The sequence below is a fragment of the Lithobates pipiens genome, unplaced genomic scaffold (assembly GCF_037356315.1).
Source record: "Lithobates pipiens isolate NorthernLeopardFrog02 unplaced genomic scaffold, aLitPip1_a1.2 Scaffold_13, whole genome shotgun sequence".
NCBI lineage: Eukaryota > Metazoa > Chordata > Amphibia > Anura > Ranidae > Lithobates > Lithobates pipiens.
The window spans coordinates 464,722,232-464,741,354 of NW_027507718.1; the positions used below are offsets into that span (position 1 = coordinate 464,722,232).

At 45.7% G+C, this 19,123-nt stretch overlaps 1 protein-coding gene across 2 annotated transcripts in view; it reads left to right on the forward strand.

Annotated features, from left to right (window-relative positions):
- TRMT44 (tRNA methyltransferase 44 homolog) overlaps nt 1–19,123 on the forward strand; it is a 114,484-nt gene that overhangs the window by 73,293 nt on the left and 22,068 nt on the right. For both annotated transcript variants that reach the window (XM_077477853.1, XM_077477854.1), the window contains 2 exons: nt 63–246; nt 2,933–3,317. In XM_077477853.1, the coding sequence (XP_077333979.1) occupies nt 63–246; nt 2,933–3,317 (569 nt within the window). The remainder of the gene's footprint in view (nt 1–62; nt 247–2,932; nt 3,318–19,123) is intronic.

Consider the following 19,123-nt stretch of genomic DNA (forward strand, 5'->3'; position numbering starts at 1 on the left):
CACTTTTGTGTACATGTACATTTTAGATCTTGTATGGCTTCATTTAGCATTTATTCCCCTAGCTCCTCCTACTCCTGCCGCTACTTTGTACTACCCTGCTGCTTCTTCAATTTCTATGGCAAATACAATAGAAAGTCCAGTAAGAAGACTCAGTACAGAGAATACCTGGATTTTGTCACTGATATTGGAACTCAATGTGGCTTTAGTGTGGAGGAAGATTGTCTGAGAATTCCATCAACCAAGAGGGTAAGTGTTTAAAAGAGAAGTATTTTTTTTTTTTTTTTAAGGATTATACTTGCCTAAATGGACCAATGCTGCATCTATCCCCCGGGCCTCAAAGCCCTTGTACACACAGTCGGACATTCCGACAACAAAATCCGTCGGATTTCGTCTGACGGATTTTGTCCGAAACTGGTGTTGCATACACACGGTCGGACAAAGTTGTCGGAAAATCCGATCGTTCGTAACATGATGACGTTATTTAGTTAAGACGGGACTACGTTCAGGCTAGTAGCCAATAGTTTTTGTCTAGGAATTTGATCTGAGCATGTGTGGCACTTTGTCCGATCGGAATTCTCTACAAACGATCAGACTTTGTCCAATCGGATCATGTTGTCGTAAAATTTTTATATCCAGCTCTCCAACTTTGTTGGTCGGACATTCCGACGGAAATAGCCCGAAGAAGACCACATATGTTCGGATTATGCGACAACACGGTCCGATTAGACATTTTCCGTTGGAATGTCCGACCGCATGTACAAGGACTAACACTGAGAACCCGAGTGATCAAACACCGCTGATCTCTTGGTTCACAGAGTTCCCTGAGCTGACAGTCAACAGCGCTCTACTTGTCCCCTCTATGCTCACTGGCGCGCTGGGCTGTGGAGGGAGCAGCTAAGCCGGGTGCTGGTCCAGGCAAGTGTGCGGATCCCTACTTCATTGTCATGATCTTGCCCAAGCCTGGACCGGCTCTGTGATGTCAGCAGACAGCGGACTTCAGCCACAGGAGAACTACAGTCAAACAAGCTTTGGCTGTACTTCTCCTTTTAAGGCAGGCTTTGACAACCTTCTCATTCAAACAGTGCTAAACATTTCATTGGTAAATGATACAGCACTTAGGGCTTGTTCATACCAGTATCCTTAGTCTGGTTTGCCAAACGCAGTCCTAACAGAAGAGGGAATGCAATTTGTGACGAGAAGTGTTCAAGTATGTTGCCATTCCATACCATATGAAGAATATATAACTTTACTTTAATTGTAGGTCCAATTTGTTCCATTTGAACCACAGAACTTCTTAGCTGCCATTGTAATACCTTAAGTTAGAAGAAAATGTGTGGACAAAAGTTCCTGCCTTCCCTTAACTGCCTTTTCAAGGAATTGGATTTAAGCGGCACTTTGCCCATAACAACTTGATAAAAATAATGTTCTTTAGCAAGAAACCTACATTCTACATTCATAATTATGCTAGCAAAAATAGTGTGTGCTGTAAATTGCCTCCAACATTGCTCCTGTTTCTTCTTGCTGGAGGCTGCCATTTTGTTGAAGACCAGAACAACAGCAGATCAGCCTCTACAAATTCGGCACAGTGCCTAAAAATAGAGCAACTGAGCATGGGCAAAGCAGGGTGAGGCAGTGTGTTACTGGATTTTAAGCAGTATAGGCATTTATTTTTAATGTTTTACATAACTAAGGACATGCAAAATAGTCAGCCTGAAGTATGACTTAAAGTGGTTGTAAAGTCAAAGAAAAATTACTGCCAGCCCCTCTGTTCTACTAAGCTATACTACACAGTGTAACTGTTCGTATAAAATGATGCCTTTAAATACCTTCCCCAAAAAATAAATAATTTTGGTAAACCAAAATCGCAATAAGTGTATATTGATTGGTTTGCGCAAAAGTTATATTGCCTACAACATAGGGGAAAGATTTATGTAATTTTTAACTTTTTTTTCTTTTTTATTAGTAATGGCGGTGATCTGCAATTTTTATCATGATTGCGGCATTATTGTGGACACTTTTGACACTATTTTGGGACTATTGTCATTTATACAGCTATAAAAATGCACTGATTACTGTGTAAAATGATGCTGGTGTGGAAGGGGTTAAATACTAGGGGGCGATCAAGGGGTTAAGTGTGTCCTAGGGAGTGATTTTTACTGTGGGGGGGGGGGTGGGATACCACTGACATGACAGGGAGCAGTAGACTTCATGTCATGTCACGAGACAGAACAGGGAAATGCCTTGTTTACACCTCCCCGTTCTGCCTCTCCATGACACGTCCACGGGACCTGCGGTCACGCTGTACGCGGCGCGCGCCCACTAGCCCCACCAATTAAAGGGGACGTACAGGGTATGCCCATTTGCCCACTGCTGCCATTGTGCCGATGTATATCGGCACGCAGTGGTCGGCAAGTGGTTAACCTGCTATATTTAATTTTCTGACTGTTTCACTTTATGGTGTCTGTGCTACTTGTGTATATATAGTGTAGATGCTCTGGTATTTTCCTGATATTTATTAGAACTGAAAGCCCTTTCGTTCAACCCAGCGGCTGAAAAAAAAGGTTGCTGTACTAGCTATGCAATGTTAGTACAGCGATCTCTATTGCGTCCTGACAAGGGGACCCCCACCAGAGGACACTGGTCAGTGCCCACAGCCATTGGCTGCAAGTGCTGATCAGATAGTGATCGGCTGCTTGTTTTCCAACACGCTCGTTCGACAGAAGGCAACTTCTGTCATATGAGGAGCTGTGTAAACACAGGCTGAGAGCCAAGCTGGTAACTGCCAAACCATTGTTTCATGATGATTAATGCCCCATGTGTACCTCCAATGATCTATTTAAACCATTATTAAGTTGTGGTAAAGTAATAGAACATCATTGTAAATTATCACCTGTATATATTATACTTTTTGATTTTAATGAATTGATCACAGGTGTGCCTTATTGGAAAATCAAGAAATTACCCACCAGAGAAGGAAGAACAGATTGATAGGGAGAGGAAAAAGTACATAGCCAGTCATTCTAATGATACATCAGACTCTACATGTACCAGAGAGAATAATGAGCTCTGTGATCACGCTACACATGGAGAGGAAAGCTCCGATGTTTCCCCAGATGATCCAGAGACGGGACATAGGAAGTGGCTGTCAACGTTCCGGCCCAGGGACAAAGTGGAGCAGATTAGGAACTGTGTTTTGCTTCCCAGAGACTTCATTGATAAAGTAGTTCTACAAGTGGCAAAGCTATTACTACATCTAAACACAGAGGAGAACCCAGAGCTCATTGATAACGGAACACAGACAACATGGAACAGAGGCAGTAAGTACTTATTTGTCTCATTCAAAGTGATTTTTTTTTTTTCCCCTGAATAGTCTTTTGTACATAGTGCTTTTTTTTCATAACATAACAACATCTGTTTATTTTGTACATTTTTTAAACTGCAGTTTAAGGCTCCTTTCACACATGCTGTCCGATCAGGCCCGCCTGTCTGTTTTTCAGGGGGACCCGATTGGATGCTCAATTCACCTCCATGGAGTTAAGAATTTCAGCTGTGACAGGTCCACTGATATCCGCCGCTATCTGTTTCTGTACGCGAAATCCAGACAGACGTTGGTCCTATTTTCCATCCGTCTGGCGGATCGAATGAAAATGGACAGGCGGATCCATTTTCATCCGATCTCCCATAGAGGACAGCGAAGCTCTGACCAGTCCATCTCTGCACAGTGAGTGGAGATGGACCTGCCACCCGCCTGCTCAGTGGAGACCAACGGATTGATTTCCTGCTGAGCAAAGCGGACTCAATCAAAATGGATGTGCCCTGTGTGAAAGGGGCCTAATGTCATTGTAAAGTCTCGTGTTTTTTTTCTCCTAACAATAACAAGCATGTTATATTTACCTACTCTGTTTCAGTGGTTTTGGACAGGGCAGCCCAGATCCTCCTCTTCTTGGGTCTCTCTTTGGCTCTCCTGGCCCTCCCTCCTGTCGAGTGCCCCCACAGCAAGCAGCTTGATTTGGGAGACCCGAGCCGAGTCACAGCTCCCTGTGTCCATCAGACACAGAGCCCCCGTTTGGCCCTGCTCCCCTCCCTTCTCTTGATTGACTAACTGACTTTGGCTCCCGCTGCTGTCAATGGTGCCGCTGCTGTGTCCTCAGCCAATCAGGAGGAGAATCCTGGATGGCCGAGGAACTCGTGGACATCGCTGAAGAGAGATGGGGCTCAGATAAGTATTAGGGGGTGCTGGGGCAGCTGCTGCACACAGATTTTTTTTTTAAATCTTAAAAGAGAGGTCCAGCCTGAGCTCATTTGGCTGGGCTTCTCCTATGGGTCACAGGAGTGCAATTTGTTGTGCACTCCTGTGACCCATTTTCAGCAGAGTGGTCTGAAATCTATTCTCTGCTGATGCCACGTGAATCAGTGCAGGCACCGTATCATTGCGACAAAGTCTGGATCCACCAGCCTGGACTTACCAATTGTATTTTTGGTGACTTATGGTCCCAGCTGCCTTGAGATCACTGACACGATTCTCTCGTGTAGTTCTGGGCTGATTCCTGACCGATTTGATGATCATTGAAACTCTACGAGGTGAGATCTTGCATGGAACCCCAGACCGAGGGAGCTTGACAGTTATTTTGTGTTTATTCCATTTGTGAATAATCACACCAACTGTTGTCAACCTCTCACCAAGCTGCTTGTCTATGGCCATTCTAGCCTTGTGTAGGTCTGCAGTCTTGTCCCTGACATCCTTAGACAGCTCTTTGGTCTTCGCCATGGTGGAGAGATGGGAATCTGATTGCTTCTGTGGATAGGTGTCTTCTATACAGAAAACAAGCTGAGATTAAAGAGGAGGTTCTGCCCGGGTGAAAAAAAAATTAAGTCAACAGCTACAAATACTGTAGGTGCTGACTTTTAATATTCTGGCACTTACCTGTCCAGGGAGCCCATGATGTTGGCACCCCAGCTGATCTTCGGCTCGACTCCAGGGTGATGCCACTGCCATTTCTAGTAAGCCATTTCTTTTTTTAAGAGAGTGCTCCTAATCTCAGCTTGTTACCTGTATAGAAGACACCCGGGAGCCAGAAATCTTGCTGATAGGGGATCAAATACTACTTTCACTTTTTAAAATGCACATCAATTTATAACTTTTTTGAACTCAGTTTTTCTGGATATTTTTGTGGTTCTGCCTCTCGGTTAAAAAAAACCTAACATTAAAATTCTAGACGGATCATTTCTTTGTCAGTGGACAAATGTACAAAATCAGCAGGAGATCAAATATTTTTCCCTCACTGTAGACCTATTCCTTTCAGAGTTCTCTCCTCTTTACAAGTGCCTTTTGATGATGTAGGGAGCTATGCTCTCTGACATCTTGTTATTTTTTTTCTTTCTATTTCTAAAGGAACAATCCTATACTTTTAATGGTCTGTCTGTTTTTTTCCTTTTGTTAGCTGCCATTTTTTCAACATAATAAGAGACCTACACTACTCTCTGCCGTGCAGTATTGCCAAGTAATGCTTTTAGAAACCAATGGATAGTAAGTGATGAACAAAAGTTGGGAGGCCAGTAGGAATTTTTAGTTGCAACTTCCATTGCTGCAGAAAAGCCTTTTCTTTATCGTACATCAAAGGACACTGAGCCAGTTATTAAATAAACTACTTGGGTTATGCGCCACCTATAGGTGAATGGACACTGGTAGATCAATTCAGAACAATCAAACAGGAAGTCCTCCCCTATATAACCCCTCCTACACAGGAAGCACTTCAGTTTTTTACCAGTGTCTGTAAGGTGGTGGTCACTGATGTGATACATGTGCTCTTGGAGCAAACTTGAAGGTCTGGACGGTTCTATTTAGAATCATGGACTTCATTCAGATCCATTCAAAAGAGCTGTCAGTCAAAATGGATGGTACCCAAGCCTCATTGGAAGGAGAGAATATTCTTTAAGGTTTTGCCTGTAATGCAGCCTTATGGCTCTGGACCCTGCATAATGGAACCCTGTGCAGTGTGTGTTCTGACCAAGGTGCTTTCCTATGGGGTGTTATACAGGTCCTGCAGAGTGGACCCCACATTAAGGGGGACCCAGTCCCTGAAGATCTTTTATGCCAAAGCTTGCCGTGATAAATATAAATAAATAATTATAAATAAATATAAAAAGATCCAGACTGCCTGGTGTTCTCCCATTAGCCCCTAGGGGCAGTGTGCTGTTTGAAATCATGCTCTGTGTACTTCTTAGGAGTATGGGCTGCCGTTTCTTCTCCAGCCACTAGAGAGTGCAGCCGCCTATTTCTATACAGGCAGGAAGTGGAGGGGTGGCCATGTTGCCCATATGCTCGGCAGATTCAGCTGGGCCTCTTGAAACATAACGGCAGCCCATGGATACTAGTGAAGTGTGAGTACTTACTAGAGGAGAACTGTGTGGCCAGACAAGTCATGATTATATACTGCTTACTTGCTGCTTAATCCGGGGGGCCTGTACAACTGTAAGTCGATACACCCCTAGCAGTGCACTTTGAATTGGTATGTCTCCAGAATAATGTGCATTTGACACAAAACCAGTATGGGGCCTGTTGCAGTTGAGCAGGTGCATACTTGCAAACTGGGCTAAAAGCTTATGTTTTGTTAAGTTTATGCTTGCTAAAAGTTTGCAAAAAGCTTATGTTTGAAGGCTTACAGTGCCTTGCAAAAGTATTCACCCCCCTTGGAATTTTTCTTGTTTTGTTGCCTCACAACCTGGAATTACAATGGCTTATTTGAGGAGATGCATCATTTAATTCACAGAACATGCCCACAACTTTGAAGATGTTTTGTTTTTTTATTTATTTTTGTCATGAAGCAAACAACAAATAGGATACAATAACAGAAACAGTCAATGTGCATAACTATTCACCCCCCTAAAGTCAATACTTTGTAGAGCCACCTTTTGCAGCTATAACAGCTCCAAGTCTCTTTGGAGGAGTCTCTATGAGCTTGCCACCTCTTGGCACTGGGATTTTTGCCCATTCCTCCTTACAAAACTGCTCCTGATCCTTCAAGTTGGATGGTTTGTACTTGTGAACAGCAATCTTTAAAGCCTCGTACATGCAATCAGATTTTCCGCAGACAAAACAGCTGACTTTTTTCCGAAGGCGTGTGCCTGGATTTTGTCTTGCATACAAACGACAAGGAATTGTCAGCCAACAAACATAGTGACGTACTATGTATTTTTTCAGCTCTTTAGCGCCATTCTTTTGGGCTCCTTCTGCTAATTTTGTGTTAGAAGTTTGGTAAGTGATTCACGCTTTTTTATTTTGCGCTTTTGATTAATCGCTTTTCAGTTCGTTCCTGAACGGCTGTTCGTCAACCAGACATGTTGTGGAATTGGAGGAGATAACGTGTTATTTATTATTGGCCTTGAAGTTATTGCTTTGACCCAAGTCCAGGAACAAGAGGAGGAGGATTTATTTTACCAAAAATTGGTTTATTAATTGTGACCAATTATGTCATATGCCTTTGCTGCAGGAGCTCCAGGAGAATAATCCGGATGATTTTCGGAATTATCTCCAGATGATAGAGCCCTGCTTTCACCAACTCTTGGCATTGGTGACCCCCTATATTAAGAAGCAGGACACATGCATGAGGCTTTTATTTTATTTTTTGGTTGAATAAAAATGATTTCTCTTATATTCACCGACCGACACAGCTCCTCTCTGTAACTAAATGAGTTGTATAGCCTGCCATTAGGAGAAACTAGGCAAAATTTTTACACAATACACACAACTTTAATCCCGCCCCTGGGGAGCAGACCCTGTGCTATCAACCTTTCCCACTGCTCCCAGCAGCTTCAGTTTTTATTTTGCCTAGCAAGGAGAATGACCTAGGAAACCCTGCGGGCCTCTCGGCCCATGTTTTTGCTGCAGGTTTGCTGATTTTTGCACAAGATGAAAGATCCTGAGATCTTCTATCAACTGCCGGCTGGGTGACAGGCTGGTTAAATGTCCTTGTAGTCTCCCCAGTCCGGCCATCGAGCGTGAGCAGGCCGCAGCCAAGGCTCGGCAGGCCACGACATGCCTCAGCTCCAGAGGTGGTCGGTGAGCTTCAATGGGCTACTGCTGTCTGGATCACAGTATACCGGGCCAACAACTACCCTGTAACTGCGCAGGAGTAGGTCTGTGATGGAATGTCTCCCAGCTCTTCAGGACTGGCAAGTACAGCTCTCCATGCCTCGGTGGGGTGAGCAGCTGGGCATTCCCTGTCCATTCGGGGGCCACCTCACCTCCCTATCTTCTCTCCCAAATCCCTATCACCCCTCCTTCCCCCCTCTGAGGGGGGTGGCTGCATGCGCTGCGGACAGTATGTGTGTGGGTTCGCTGTTTTTTCACCTGTGGGGGCTCTGTGCGGCTGGCGTTGGTCCTGGTCCCAGTCTGGGGGGTCCCAAAAAGGTGTTTGTGGAGGTTGTTCTGACTGTTAGTAGGTAGCACGTTTTCATTTTTTGTTCTGTCACTGCATGGCGCCGTCCGGCGGTCATCTTGGATGAGGGAAAGCTGATATTCCCCTGATGAGCTTCAGCAGCCATTTTCTTTAGGATTTCCTATTACTTGGCCATTTTCTTGAAGCCTGAGCGCTTTTTTCACCGCTGTTCTCTTGTGGCAGCATTACATGTGCTCTCACTTGCTGTTTCCTGTGTCCACTGTATGTTCAGGACGCTGGAGGGCTCTTTCCTGAACGCTGAAGCTAGCTCTGCAGATCGTTGCACCGCTGTTTATAGCTGCTGCTGCTGACAGTTTTCTCCTCTCTGCAACTGGAAACCTCCTAGGGACTACAGGCACTGCTGTGGCTTTCACAGAATCCCCCAGGGTGGTGAGTCTAGCGCTAAGTACCCCCCCACCCCCCCCACGCGGCGGCAGAAGGCGGGTGGGACCTTCACTGTCCTAAGTCCCCTTGCAGGTGGCAGACAGGCTAGGGTCAGCATGGCTTCAGAAACTGATGTTTCTTCCCCCGAAATCCAGGCTATAGCAACTGGGTCACCTGCGGTTAGCGCGGTGCGCATGAACACCCTGACGGCGGTCCTTGACTCCTATATTGCTATAATAGAGGCGCCACGTGGCAGGAAAGGTGCACGTAGAGGCCCCTGCCCCCCGTCCTCTGGGGAGAGCTCTGATGCAGACTCAGGCCCTGCTGCGGCTGGAGACCCCTGCTCTGACCTATCAGACATGGCTGACCAGGACCATGCGGACAGTGAGGATAATTCCCGTCCGGGTCCGGGCACGGCAAGGCGCTTGTTGGAGCACTTATCACAGCTGTGCTTGATACCCTGAAGATCCAGGAGCCAGCGGATTCCTCTGCTGATGTACCGCTCCCTTTTGGGTCCAGCAAGCCAGCACGTTCACCTAAGGTGTTCCCGTATTTGACTTATTTTGACAAATTCATCTACAGGGAATGGGGTTGCCCGCAATGGACCTTTTCGGTCCCCAAAAATTTGCCGGTGCGTTACCCCTTTGAGGAAAGCCTTCTCAAAAAGTGGTCGGCTCCTCCGGTCGTGGACCCCCCCAGTATCTAGGTTAAATAAAGTAACCACGATCCCGGTTGAGGGGACTCCTGCATTCAAGGATCCCACGGACAGGAAGGCCGAGGTGGTGGCTCGTTCCTTGTTTATGGTTGTGGGGTCAGCCATGCGACCTGTACTGGCATCCGCACTGGTGTCGCAGACACTGACTGAGTGGGCAAAACTTTTGCACCGCGAATTGTGAGAGCAGAACACCTCCCCTGTCTGCGTAGAGCTAGCAGACCAACTAGTGCATGGCCTTAAGTACGTTTTGTGACGCAGCCCTGGATACTCTCTCCCTGTTATCCAAGGCTTCAGTGTCAGCTGTGGTGCTGAGGCGCCTCATTTGGCTGAAATGCTGGTCTGCTGACCAGGCATCCAAGAAAGCCCTGACGGATCTTCCCTTCCTTGGCGACCGGCTCTTTGGAGCCTCGTTGGATGACATTATTAAAAATGCCATGAGTGGTAAGAGTACACTACTCCCACAGGCCAGGAAGGCTAAGGAGCCACGCCGCAGGCAAGGGCCCTCTTTTTCCGCTCACAAGCGGCTTTTTCGTCCACCCGGTGCTTCGGCAAAGCGCCCCCAGCCCGACAGGACGCCCACGGGCGGTCAGAAGCGTCCCTGGAACCGCAAGCCTAACAAGCCTGCGAACAAAAGTGCTACCACATGAAGGTTTGCCCCCACCCATGTCTCGGGTGGGGGGTCGTCTGCGGGAGTTTGCAGCCCGGTGGACCTCCCGGTTATCAGACCAATGGGTCTGCGATCTGATTTCCACAGGCTACAAGATAGAGTTTCTCTCTTGGCCGCCAAACAGATTCTCCCCCTCCAGCATACCCGTGTCCCTGGTTCGCCGGGGGGCCCTGTTAGGGGCGGTGAGGGACTTGCTGAATCGGAGTGATTGTACCAGTTCCGGAATCGTAACGCTTCCACGGGTTCTACTCAAATCTGTTTGTGGTTCCCAGGAAGGAAAGGGTATGTCCAATATTGGACCTAAGAGCCCTCAATCACTTTGGAAAAGTGCAGAGGTTCAGAATGGAATCAGTTCGCTCAGTAGTCGCTGTACTCCATCAAGGGGACTTCCTGGTGTCCTTGGACATTCCGGATGCCTACCTGCACATACCCATATGCCTTTGGCATCAAAAGTTTCTGCGTTTGGCAGTCGGGGAAGCCCACTACCAGTTTGTGGCTCTTCCTTTTGGCCTGGCATCAGCCCCCCCGAGTCTTTACCAAAGTACTGGCTCCAGTATTGCCGTTGTTGAGACAACGGGGGATCGCGATCGTGGGTTACCTAGACAATCTCCTCCTGATAGCTTCTTCTGCCTCAGAATTAGAGGAGGATGTGGCAATCACCTTGCAGTCCCTGCAAGAATTTGGGTGGTTGTAGCAACTCAGCGTCTGGAGTACCTGGGGTTGCTGTTGGACTCCAGGGAAGCAAGGGTTTTTCTCCCCTCAGACAAATTGCTGACTCTCAGATCTGCGGTCAAACTACTGATGAACCGCAAGTGGTAATCGCTCTGCTTTTGCATGCAGGTGCTGGGGCTCATGGTAGCCTCCTTCGAGGCAGTACCTTATGCCCAGTTCCACACCAGAGTCCTGCAGAAGGAGATCTTGACAAAATGGGACAAATCTCCGTTGTCCCTGCTCGGGAGGTCGCTCACATACTTCGGTGGGCAGAGCGACGCGTTCTGGCCCTGTCGGCCATTTACATCCCGGGGGTGGAAAATTGGCAGGCGGACTATTTGAGTCGACAGATGCTAGACCCAGGAGAGTGGGCATTGCATCCGGAGATATTCAGACTGCTGTGCCTGAAGTGGAGCACCCCAGATGTGGATCTATTGGCCTCCCGTCTCAATCGGAAGGTGCCCAGATTCGTGTCCAGGACGAGAGATCCGTGGGCAGACGCATCAGACACGCTGGTGGCTCCATGGGATCAGTACCAGCTGATCTACGCCTTTCCTCCACTGAAACTATTGCCACGTCTGGTTCGCAGAGTGGAAACCGAGGGGATTCCAGTAATACTGGTTGCCCCAGATTGCCCTCAGTGGCCCTGGTATGCAGACCTGGTGCGTCTGGTGGCAGACGCTACCTGCCGACTGCCGCTGCGAGAGGACCTCCTATCTCAAGGTCCAATCTTTCACCCTGCTTTACCGTCGCTGGCTTTAACGGCATGGCTATTGAGAGCCAGGTGCTGAGGAACCGGGGTCTGTCAAACTCGATTCCAACTATGCTGAGGGCGCAGAAATCTTCACGTAAAATATACCATCGTACCTGGAAGGCCTACATCTCCATGTGTGAGGAGAAAGGGTGGCATCCGTGCTCCTTTTATATATCCAGGATCCTGCTGTTTCTTCAGCAAGGAGTAGACCAGAAATTGGCGTTGAGCACCATTAAGGGGCAAATTTCAGCCTTGGCTGTCTTTTTTTTTTTTTTTTTTTTTTTTTTCAGTGACCCCTGGCGTCTCACTCATTAGTGAGTACCTTTGTTCAGGGGGTACGCCATGTAGTCTCTCCGGTGCGTCCTCCGTTACCCCCATGGGATTTAAACCTGGTGTTGTCGGCGCTTCAGAAGCCACCGTTTGAAAATATCAGGGAGATTCCCCTGTTGACCCTTTCACAGAAGGTGGTTTTTGTAGTGGCCATCACATCGGCCAGGGGGGTTTCGGAATTGGCGGCCTTGTCCTGCAAGTCACCTTATCTGGTCATCCACAGGGATAAGGGGGTGTTGCGTCAGCAACCGTCCTTTCTACCAAAGGTGGTTTCCGCTTTTCATATCAATGAGGACATTGTTTTACCATCGTTGTGTCCTAAGCCAAAGCACCCCAAGGAGGTGGCCCTTCACGCTCTCGATGGGGTTAGGGCTCTGAAGGTGTACTTGTCTGCCACAGCTCCCTTTCGGAAGACAGAGTCACTGTTTGTTTCGGTGGCTGGTCCTAATAAAGGCATGGTGGTCTCGTCGGCCACCATTTCCAGGTGGATCAGACAGATTGTAGTCCAAGCCTACGCCTTGAAGGGGCAGGTGCCCCCCTTTCCAGTCACGGCCCACTCTACAAGAGCAATCGGAACGTCTTGGGCCTTCTGACACTAAGCGTCTGTCACTCAGGTGTGTAAGGCGGCGACCTGGTCGTCTGTCCATACGTTTATCAAGTTCTACAAGGTAGACGTCAGTGCATCGGCTGATGCCTGTTTTGGCCGCAAAGTTTTGCAGGCGGCTGTGTAGTTGCAATTGAATTTTTTCCTGGTTTTTCGATAAAAACGCTGTACTGTTTTGTTAATGCACTGTTGCATTACTTCCGCAATGTTGCGGTGTTGGGGATCACTCCTGTTGAGGATGCCCGGTTATATTGTGGTGTTTTTCCACACACTGCTGTTTTTTTGTGGGTTTAGTTTCACTAGTTCCCACTTGCCATGGTGGATGAGGTTTTTATGCTGCTTTTTTCCCACCCCTCATTTGGCACTGCTTGGGGACGTCCCATTTAGTTACAGAGAGGAGCTGTGTCGGTCGGTAAATATAAGAGAAAATAGGATTTTTTTGTACTCACCGTAGAATCCTTTTCTCTGTAATTCACCGAACGACACAGCACCCGCTCCTCCTTTTCTCTACGTTATACTGCTTGTTGACATACTGAAGCTGCTGGGAGCAGTGGGAAGGGTTGATAGCACAGGGTCCGCCCCCCAGGGGCGGGATTAAAGTTCTGTGTATTGTGTAACAATTTTGCCTAGTTTCCCCTAATGGCAGGCTATACAACCCATTTAGTTACAGAGAGGAGCTGTGTCGGTCAGTGAATTACAGAGAAAAGGATTTTACGGCGAGTACAAAAAATCCTATTTTTGTTATTTTCTATATTTTTGAATTCATAGAATGCACTTTTTGGTTAAGTTCTATTGGCAGATAGCATGTCTAATTTTTTTTTTTTTTTTTTTTAATGGACAATAAATAATAGTGGAGAATAATACTTGGCTATGTGTTTTACTTCAAATGACAGTTTGGGAGTAGGCAGTTACATTTAAAAAAATACAATATAAAATTGACAAGGGACACCAACATAGTTGTATCTCATCTCTATCTTAAAAACTACAGGATAATGATGTTGTGGTAATTTGCACGAAAAAACTAAAATGACAAGCATAATAATATTATTGATATAACTAGAAAAAAAAGCCTTTGAAAATTAGTTTGCGATAACTCCATCCGTATCACCAGTAAAGCAGCTTCATTATTATCCCATTAAAGAAGAAAATGTGCATCGTATCTCGAGATTTCATAATTTTCCGTGTCAGGTGTTCTCCGTTACGACTGATAATTTACAAGACCGACGGCTTCTGGCTCGTCCTTGCTTCCAAGCATGCGTGTTTGTACTTTTGAATTTTGTCCGACGGACTTGTGTACACACGCTGAGAAAATCCGACAACAGAAATTTGTCGGCGGAAAATTTTAAAGCCTGCCAGCCAAACATTTGTCTGCGGAAAATCCGACAACAGTTGTCTGCGGTCGGATTTTCCGCCAACAACCGGTCATCACACATTTCCCGTCGGAAAATCTGATCGTGTGTACGTGGCTTACGTCTGACCACAGATTTTCTATTAGATTGAGGTCTGGGCTTTGCCTAGGCCATTGCAAGACATTTACATGTTTCCACTTAAACAACTCAAGTGTTGCTTTAGCAGTGTGTTTGAGGTCATTGTCCTGCTGGAAGGTGAACCTCCATCCTAGCCTCAAATCTCATACACAGTGGTACAGGTTCTCGGTTCCGACTGCTGAAAAACATCCCATGATGCTGCCACCTCCACGTTTCACGGTGGGGATGGTGTTCTTTGGGTGATGTGATGTGTTGCGTTTGCACCAGACATAGCGTTTTCTTTGATGGCCAAAAAGTTAAATTTTGGTCTCATCAGACCAGAGTACCTTCCTCCATACATTTTGGGAGTCTCCCGCAAGACTTCTCGCAAACTCCAAACGTGCCATTTTGTTTTTTTGCTAAAAGTAATGGCTTTCTTTTGGCCACTCTGCCATAAAGCCTAACTCTCTGGAGCGTACGTCTTATTGTCGTCCTATGTAAAGATATTCCAGTCTCTGCTATGGAACTCTTCAGCTCCTCCAGGGTTACCTTAGGTCTCTGTGCTGCCTCTCTGATTAATGCCCTCTTTGCCGGTCCGTGAGTTTTGGTGCGCAGCCATCTCTTGGCAGGTTTGCTGTTGGGCCATGTTCTTTCCATTTGGTTATGATATATTTGATGGCACTCCTAGGGATCATCAAAGATTTTTATATTTTTTTTGTAACCTAACCCTGACTTAATTATGTGACTTCGGAAGGTAATTGGTTGCACCATAACAAAAAGGATGAATACATTACACACATGCCAATTATCTTTTTTTTTTTTCAGAAAAATTGTTTTATGTATATATTTTTCTAATTTTTCTTCACTAACTTAGACTATTGTGTTCTGATCCATCACATATAATTCAGATTAAAAAAAAACATTGATTTAAAGGCTGTAATGTAGCAAAATAGGTAAAAAGCCAAGGGGGTGAATACTTTTGCAAGGCATTGTATGTTTGCTAAAAACATGTCTGCACAAGGTGCATAGACTCTTTTTATGTCTGCGTTGGCATGTGACACATGTTCGTACAGGCTCGTGTCTGCGTAAGACATGCGTCACATGTTGCATATGTGTGTGTCTGCATAAGGCATATGACACGTGTTGCATAAACTTGTGTTTGCGTAAGGCGGACACATGTCTACATGAGACACATTTTGCATATATATATATATATATATGGACACATGCGTAGACACATGATTGCACATAAACGCATGTTTTGCATAAACACATGCTTACTTGCATAAGCACGTTTGCATAAATGTTGAATAAACACATGCTTTGCATGAGCACGTGTGCATAAATGCATATTCTATAAACGCATGTATAAAATTTTTTTTTTTTTTTTTTTTTTTTTTTTTTACATTAAACTGTATAGATAGGTTTTTGTTTTGTTTTTTGCACTTTACTGCATTCAGGAGAAATGGATAAATCATTTTGGAGTCTCTTCCTTTTAGCTGTAGTTAACAGAGTAAGATCTTTGTATTTAAATATTATGTTTTTTTTTTTTGTTGTTTTTTTTCATCATCTGCCCAAAAGAGGGGGAAAAAAAGCATATAAAGGGCAAAATGCATTCTTTTAAAAAACAATATATTCCATTTTGTCCTCAATGAAAGGCCATTTATCAAGAAACTGCTCACCTACCTACTTACACAGGAAGCAGTGGGTTTTTAGGCTCCACCCTACCACATCTCCCCAGTTCCCCACGTTTGTTACCAGTACTAAGCCAAGCGGGGTGGGGTGGGGGGGTGTTAAACTGTCTCGACCGTGTCCTTCGTGATATGAAATAAGTGAATCCTTGTAGTGAGAGTGATACATAAGGGGATTATTATTATTATTATTATTATTATTATTATTATTCAGGATTTATATAGCGCCAACAGTTTGCGCAGCGCTTTACAATATGAGGGCAGACAGTACACATACAAATCAATACAGGAGGGATCAGAGGGCCCTGCTCGTTAGAGCTTACAATCTAGAAGGAAGGAGACGTGGGAAATATGACGTGAGTAAAAGGAGTAGATTTATAATTCAAACAGAAAAATACATTATCAGAGTAGCAGTGAATGAGTAGACTCTTAAGCTGACCACACATATTACAACTTGATTGTACAATCTCCTTTAAGTTGTCCATACACTATGCACTCTGTACAATGTCCTTTTAGATCTATCAACCATTATGTAGCATAAGGCTCTCTATTACTGCTTAAAAAAAGAATGGATCATTTACAGTGGCTGTAATCCCCTAAATATTCTCACTGAATCCTCCTGCATAAGTTGTAACTGTTTATCTGGAGCACTCTCTCCTCTAAAGACTTGCAGCTGTAATTTAAGTGAAAGGTGGCTCTACAAAGTATTGATCCAGAGGGGCTGAATACAAATGCACGTCACACATATTTTTCATATATTTATTTGTAAAAAAAAAAAATTGAAAACCATTTATAATTTTCCTTCCACTTCACAACTATGTGCAACTTTGTGTTGGTCTATCACATAAAATAAAATAAAAATACAATTATGCGTTTGGTTGTAAGATGACAAAATGTGGAAAATTTCAAGGGGTATGAATACTTTAAGGCATTGTATATGCCTTCTTTATTTTTGATTTCAGAGATTTACAGACACCTTTTTGTCTTACATAGTCTTGGTAAACTTAATGAGATTTTTTTCTTGTTTGAGGACACAGGAATTCAGAGACTGTTGGGTTAGGATTTAGCTTGAGGATTTGGATAATAGCAACTGAGAATACAGTGACCCGTCAGATATAACCCCTCCTACTCCCAGCATACTACTGATTTTTGCTAGTGTCCTTTACTTTATCAACAGCTACTGTATGTGGTGCATTTCATATTGAATTGGGTGTTAAAAAAAATAAAATAAAAAATACCCTTGTATTATGGTTAAATGCTATTTAGGACCAGGGGAAGATGAGAAATCAATATTACTTGCCTCACACCCACTCTGCCTGGTTCCAGCATGCTTCTCCTTTTCTTCCAGCTCTTCAGGCTGTGGGCAGTCCCTTGGTGTCACCACCTACAGTGCAGAGCTATTACATTGCAGACTTGCTACAATGGTGGATTTTGTTTAATTCCTAGAGTTGGGCTTTCAAACTGGTTGGACAATCTCCTTTAGCTTTACCAAAAGGGTTCTTTTTACAGAAGCAGTCCATTTGGTTTGTACCTAATCAGGCAGCAGTACTTGCACTACATAGTCACTGGTATCTAAAGGTGATTGTACAATTCGATCATGTATAGTTAGATTTACATTACATAGTTGTTGGTAAATGTTATGGAGATCGTATGATCGGGTTTTTAGATTTTTTTTGGCTAGCTACAAAGCTAAAGTATGAAATCTTTCCATGGGTTCATAGCAAACCCCTCATCATATTCTATCTATTGTTGTCACCAATTTCCCTTACGGACTATGCTGACAGTTATATTTTGTACGTAAATATGCTACTCAGCAATGTCTTGTCTTACGTTCACTGACTGACACAGCTCCTTTCTTATACCATCAGGTTGTTACGCCACCTTCAGGAGAGGACTAGGCAGAACATGTTATAATAAAACTAGAACTTTCTAGTTCCGTCCCTTAGGTAACAGCCCCCCAGCCTGCTACTGCAGCCTCAGTTTTCTGCCTAGTGAAGGAGAAGGACCTAGGAACCCTGCGGGTTCATCCGGCCGTGGATTTTTCTGCAGAAGTTTGCTTTTGCGCAAGATTAAAGATCCTGTGATCTGCTATCAACAGCCGGCTGGGTGACAGGCTGGATACCCTTATCCTTGTAGTCTCCCCAGCCTTGCCAGCGAGCATGTGCAGACCAGAGCTCCACACTGGGTCAGCCATGACACGCCCCTGGCTGGTGGGCGTAATGCCCCGGGGCACACATATGACCGGGCTACTGATGTCTGCGTCACAGTGTGCCGGGTCAGCAGCCACCCCGTACTGATCGGAGAGGGGGTCTATGATGGAATGTCTCCCAGCTCTTCAGGACTGGTAAGTACAGCTCTCCCTGCCTCGGTGGGGCTGAGCAGCTGGGCATTCCCTGGGAGGTCGATTCGGGAGTCCCTCGCCTCCCTCTCTTCTCTCCCTGTCCCTATCCCCCCCCCCTTCCCTGTGGGGGATGCTGCATGGGCTGCTGAGCAGTGTGTGTGTGCCATAGACAGGGGCTCCCCGGGGGGGCTTTCACCTGGGTGGGGACTGCGCTGGGTAGCTGTGCCCTGGTTGTCTGTAGATCTCTCCCCTGGGTGTCTGGAGGCTGTGTCTGCTGATCGCTGCAGCGCTGTTTACCACCATTTCTCTCCCTGTTTTTTCACTGTTTTTTCATTGCATACAGTGTTTGGCGGCCATTTTTAGTGTGACCAGGGAGCAGCATGCTCTGTGTCCATTTTTCTGTAGGCCGGTGGCCATTTTCCCTGTGATTATGTCCTTTATACTGGACGCTCGGCTGCCATTTTGTTGAAGCCTGAAGGGATTCACTAATACTGATTGCCCCAGATTGGCCCCAGCGTCCCTGGTACGCAGACCTAGTGCGCCTGGTGGCGGACACCCCATGGCGACTGCCGTTATGAGAGGACTTGCTGTCTCAAGGTCCGATTCTCCATCCTGCTTTACCATCGCTGGTTTTAACGGCATGGCTATTGAGAGCCAGGTGTTGAGGAACCGGGGTCTTTCGGACTCTGTGATTCCAACTATGCTGAGAGCACAGAAATCTTCTTCTCGGAAGATATATTATCGGACCTGGAAAGCCTACATCTCCATGTGTGAGGAGAAAGATTGGCGTCCGCGCTCCTTTTCTATATCCAGGATCCTGCTGTTTCTACAGCAAGGAATAGACCATAAATTGGCCTTGAGCACCATTAAAGGAAACATTTCAGCCTTGGCTGTCTTTTTTTCAGCAACCCCTGACGTCTCACTCTCTAGTGAGCACTTTTGTTCAAGGGGTGCGACATGTAGTTCCTCCGGTGCGCCCACTGTTGCCCCCCTGGGATCTGAACCTGGTGTTATCGGCGCTT